Here is a 5736-nt window from a genome sequence, read left to right on the forward strand (position 1 = left end):
GTTTGTATGTTGCTGTGGTTTGTTACATGTGATTGTATGTTGCTGTGATTTGTTACACGTAGTTGTTTGTATGTTGCTGTGGTTTGTTACACTGTGTTTGTATGTTGCTGTGGTTTGTTACATGTGATTGTATGTTGCTGTGATTTGTTACACGTGATTGTTTTTATGTTGCTGTGATTTGTTACACTGTGGTTGTTTGTATGTTGCTGTGATGCTGGAAGCTATGCCACTGGTACTTCAAATACCAGGCTACATAGTGACATCCAAGTGACGCTGTGTGCACACATAGGACCTTCCTGTAGAGCCGACAGAGAGAAAGCCTGCCTCTGGAACTGGCTGCCTGAGTTTGGATTTGTGCCTCTGAATTTCTGTTTGCTGAGGTCTTCCATTAAGACATAAAACAGGTGGAACTAGCTCTGTTTCTTAGATGAGAACAGTTGAGCAAAGGTCAGGTAACTTGCCCAAAGGTAAAGTTACATTTGAACAGGATCAGGCATAGCTCTTGGTGCCAGCAGAGGCTCTCTCACATCCTCTTCTGAGTACCCCTAAACTGGCAGGAGCCTCCAGCTCCATCTAAGTCCATTTCAGAAGACTTGACCTGCTGCTTAGATTCAGAGGTTACCAGCAGAATGCACAAGCAGTGGAGGGGAAGAATGGAAGAAGGAACACACTCCACTCGAGGTGAGAAACCAGCTGCCCCAGTGAACTCCAGGGACCCAGTGCCAGCTCTCATGGCAAGCAGACTGATGTTCCGCTAGTGTTTTTGAAAGCAAAACTAAAAACCACCACTCAAAACATTTGAGGAGACTGCTCAGTCACAGTTACAAAGCTTTATGTAATGTGCAATGGGAACATCACAGACTGGGGTCAGGGTGAGTGTTCTGACGGGGTTTGGGCAGACCTCGGAGCTCCCAGTCTCCACACTCTGCTCGTTTCATTCTATTTATTATACTCTTGTCCTCAGGGACACCGATGGGAGAAAAACGCGGCAACCTAGGCAGCAGCAGCTGGCCTGTGAAAGCCGTTCTTGCTTTCTACTGACTGGACTTCTGGTTTCACTGGCGTTGGTTTCATGGGCCGCGTTCCACGGAGGCCCTAACATGTTCACAAAGGAGGCAGGTGGGCCAGGCCCCAGTGCTGACGCTCTGGGAAGGTAGACGGTTTGTGCCCTCCTGAGCTGCAGCATGGAGACATCAATAGGGTGCTGTCATCGCTCATGCTTAATGTTGGCTTCACTTCGCTCCAAGGTCACCCCGCTGCCACTCCGAGGGCCTTCCTTCTTGTTCCAGTCCTTTTCTATGTAAAACTCGGCTAGTACTGGGCAATGTTCAGAAGCCACTCCTCCCCAGGACCAGTTGTCGGGAATCCAAGGGTTTGTGAGACCCTCTCTCACTACAGCCCAGTGACCTGGAGGAGAGAGACAGAGACCCAGAAATCAGATGGAGGGCTGGGGAGCAGGGCCCACAACATGCCAGTACCCCTCAGTTCTCTGCCTTGCTTGTGCAGATGGAAAGCCTCCGCCAATTTGATTTTCTGGATAAATGAGGGTTTACCAATTTAGTTATTAAGACTGCCCAGCCCAGGCCTCCTGTTCATTTACATGTGTCTTCCCATTCGGGTTGATTTCTCACATTTATAGACCGCTTCTAATCTGGTCAGCAAAAGGCATCCACAGTTAAAGTCTAATATTGCAAAGCAAAAGGCACCAACTGCCCTCACAGTTGTTAAGTATTGTTGAGTCGGTTCCGACTCATAACAACCTGTATAGGGTTTTCGAAAAGTGACTGGTAAGTTTGAACTGCTGACCTTATGGTTCAAACCAACTTTGCGGTCCAGCTCATTAACCTGTAGCGCCGGGGCTAATACAGTCTTCCTACAAAATGGGTGATAAAGAGAAAGATACATGGTTTTATGAGAAGGGACAGGTATTTCAAAATAAAGATTTAGAAACATATGAAATCACAACTCAACTGTGGTCGTGAGTATAAGCCACGTCCAGGTAAGACCTAAGGGCATTGGGGAAGGGAGAGCAGGCCTGGGTGTAGCTCTGATCTCTGGCTGTGTGGCATCTCTGTCCTGGGCCTGAGCTACTACAATGTAATAGGTCGGGGGCAGATAACATGCTTTCTACTTGCCATCCTGGGTGCTCCACACTCTTTGTGAGGGCAGTTCACTTCCATGTGCGCCCTCCTGGGGACCTGGGACCTGTAGGTTGGACTCTGCTCCTGGCCAATGTTGCATTTCTTCAAATCATTGCTTGTCTGGTTTGGTGATCAAGTTGCCCTGAGACTCACTGATATCATCCTTTGGATCCTCCCACGACAGAGTCCAATAGGAAATGGATGCCCAGAGAGCGTTAGAAGCAACTGAGGCCGAAGCTAGAACTGCAAGTCATCCTCCTGAGACCTCAGCCCTGGCCACAGAGCAAGCCAGGGTGAAATCAGAGCTTCTGTGTTTAAGCTGCTCATGGGGGTATGACACGCACCCATGGTGCTCTGTCAAGCTTCCACCCAGGGCAGAAGCATACTGTCCTTGTCTTTACCTCTACCATACTTCTGATGAAATGTCAGTGGCAATAGGTCATTAGTTTGGGGGTGAAGCGTGATAACGTTCACTGCTGTGACAACCTATCACATCCAGGTCATCAGGGAGACGTGTCTAAAGCACGTCTCCTCTCCTATCGTGACAGGCCTTATATGACAGGTCCGCCCACCTCTCCCTGCCGGGCATAGGCAGTGTGATGGGAAACCTCATTCCTCCACACAGCACCGGAGGCGTCAAGTTGAACGTCTGCTCATGACAACATGTCCTTGAAATTAAGGTAAGTTACCAGCTCATCTCTGGGTTGCCTGGTTTACACCTGGTTTGTACTTGTTGTAGGTCAGTTCCCCTCAAGTACAAACTCACTGCCATCGAGTTGATGTTTCCTCACAGAGCCCCTACAGGACCGAGGAGAACAGCTCCTGAGGGTTTTCTGAGACTACATCTTTATGGAAGCCTCATCTTTCTCTCATGGGCTGGCTGGTGGTTTTGAACCACAGACCCTGTGGTTAGCAACCCAGCACTTACCTCAAACCATCACCAGGGCTCTTTTTGTAGGTCAGTAAGTGATTTTTAAGGAGCTCTGGTAGTGTAGTGGTTATGAACTGGGCTGTGAACCTCATGGTCAGCAGTTCGAAACTACCAACTCTTCCATGGGAGAAAGATGAGGCTTCCTGCTCCTGTAAAGATTTACAGCCTCAGAAACCCTGTACAAGGTCACTATGAGTCGGAACCGACTCCACGGCACATAACAACAACAACAACAAAGTGCTTTTTAAGGCGCTTTGGTAGCATAGGGGTTACAAGTTGTGCAGCTAACCTCAAGGTCAGCTAGTTCAAAACTACCAGCAGTTCCACGGGAGAAAGATGAGGCTTTCTACTCCCATAAAGATTTACAGCCTTGGAAACCCTATACAGGGTTGCTGTGAGTCGGAACTGACTCCACGGCATATAACCACTACCACCAAGTGCTTTCTGGGAGCTTGGCGCCTCTGTAGGATAAACACTAGACTGTGAACCACAAGACTGGTAGTTTGAGCCCACCAGCCACTCCACAGGAGAAAGATGAGGCTTTCTGCTACAGCCTTTCTCTGTTTGCAGGTGCTCTGGTGGTGCCCTGGGTTAAGCATTGGGCTGTTAACTGCAAGGTTGGTGGTTCAAAACCAGCAGCCACTCCACAGGAGAACGACGAGGCTGTGTTACTGTAACAGACTTACAGTCTCAGAACCCTATGGAGCAGTTCCACTCCGTCTTGGAGGGTAATTATGAGTTGGAATCAACGTGATTATTCATTTTGTTTATTTTTTAATTGTTTATTTTTCCCCCTGTTTGAATGATAATTTTACAGTCATCTGAACCTTATAAAATGCCTTTTGTTGTTAAGTGCCATCAAGTCAGTTCTGGCTCATAGCGACCCTGTATAGGGTTTCGGAGAAGTGGCTGGTGGGTTTGAACCCATGACCTTGTGGTTAGCAGTCCAGTACTTATCCTACAGTGCCACACCAGGACTCCTAGAAATGTCTTGTTGTTGTTAAATGCTGTTGAGTTGGTTCCAACCCATAGCAATCCTGTATAGCGTTTCCAAGGAGTGGCTGGTGAGCTTGAACTGCTGACCTTGCAGTTCAAACTGACTTTGCAGTCCAGCACATTAACCCAAAGTGTCACACCGGGACTCCATTCTAAATGCCTAGAGAAGAGCAAAGACCACTCCTGATCCAACTAAACCAACCACCTGGAGCTGTCAGTTCAGACAGGTTTCCCAAACTCCACTTCTGAATAGGAGAAGGAACCAGTGGGTGTTGCTTTACCTGTGAAGACCTTCTTCAGGCTTTTACTGATCCAGATGTTGTCCAGAGACTTGGAACCTTGAGGGTTCTTGGTGCTGATGTTGGTGAAGGTGTGAGCGGGAATCAGGTGGTGGAATTTTTCTTTCCTCAAGATCTCGTAATCACTACTATCTGGCCCTTGACCAAAATCTCCTAAAATAACCACGTCTTTTTCTCCTGCAATGGAAGAAAGAAGAGGAATGTTAAGAGCTGATGGGAGTAACACTGATCATGCCTCTTGTCAAATTGGCCTGATCCCAAGGGCTAGGATGCTGGAATGGTTCCCAGTCTCCCAAGTTCCTTATACAACCCCCCTTGGATATTTTAACTTAAAAATTTAAGAGGAGGTTAGTGACACATCTGGAAATGGGGATGGGAGTGTGTGATGCAGAAGTCAGCTCAAGCTCACAGGTTCTAGTAGAAAAAGGCCGAAGGGTTTTGCCCAGAGCTTTTAACAAATGCTCAAGAATCATTGATGGAGCATCTGGTAGAGGATACCCGTGAAAGGGGTTTCGAGATAATAAAACATACCTTGCTCTCCATTAGCTCAGAGTCTAGTGGGACAGGCAGATGGGGAAACAGACAAGAGTGGAACCCAGGTGCAAAGCCAATGTTGTGTCCAGAGAAAGGCATGCACAGACAGTATGCTCATGGACTGATGAGGGTCAGGTCAGTAAGGAAAGAAGAAAAGCTGTTCAAGAGCAGATGGAAGAGAGAGCCTGATTTGGGGTGGGGTGGGGTGGGGTGGGGCTGTAAGCAGTTGGGTGTTTTGGCTATCAGGCACAAATAAAGCTAAAGATGAGGCTGGAGACGCCAGCAGCAGCTAATCCTTGAATGGAAGGTGTGTTCTGGCTCTCTGAGGTTCAAGTTCAGACCAGAGGAGAAGGCTGGATTTTCCTGGCTTCCAATAAGGGGTACCTAGCATCCCACTGGGACTCCTGGTGTGGTCCTGTAGGATCAGCACTGGAGTGTGAACCACAGGGTTGGCAGTTCAAGTCCACCAGCTGCTCCTTGGAAACTCTATACAAGGTAGCTATGAGTTGGAATTGACTCGATGGCACTTAACAACAAGAAGAAGCCTCCTACTTCTGTAGGATATGCATGGGCTGAGAACCACAAGGTGGGCAGTTTGAGCCCACCTGCAGCTCTATGGGAAAGAGATGAAGGTTTTTGCTCCCACAATGAATTTTTTTTTTTAAAGCCTCAGAAACCCTCTGCAGAGTCACTTTGAGTCCGAACTAGCTCGACAGCACCCACCCACCATGTTGGTGTACATGACAACTGCTGCTGGCCCTAATTCACTTTGTTCCCAGTACCCACTCCTGAGAAATAATGCTGAGGTGAGCTTCATTTATTTATTAAAAAAAAA

The 5736-nt window shown here is 47.9% G+C and overlaps 1 protein-coding gene across 1 annotated transcript in view; it reads right to left on the reverse strand.

Annotated features, from left to right (window-relative positions):
* Nucleotides 1–1207: 1207 nt before the first annotated feature.
* EEPD1 (endonuclease/exonuclease/phosphatase family domain containing 1) overlaps nucleotides 1208–5736 on the reverse strand; it is a 175397-nt gene continuing 170868 nt past the window's right edge. Inside the window, exons 6-7 of the mRNA XM_006832133.1 lie at nucleotides 4350–4544; nucleotides 1208–1407 (exon numbers count right to left, since the gene is read on the reverse strand). Of these exons, the coding sequence (XP_006832196.1) occupies nucleotides 1208–1407; nucleotides 4350–4544 (395 nt within the window). The remainder of the gene's footprint in view (nucleotides 1408–4349; nucleotides 4545–5736) is intronic.

Source organism: Chrysochloris asiatica, unplaced genomic scaffold, assembly GCF_000296735.1.
Source record: "Chrysochloris asiatica unplaced genomic scaffold, ChrAsi1.0 scaffold00006, whole genome shotgun sequence".
In the NCBI taxonomy this organism is placed as follows: domain Eukaryota; kingdom Metazoa; phylum Chordata; class Mammalia; order Afrosoricida; family Chrysochloridae; genus Chrysochloris; species Chrysochloris asiatica.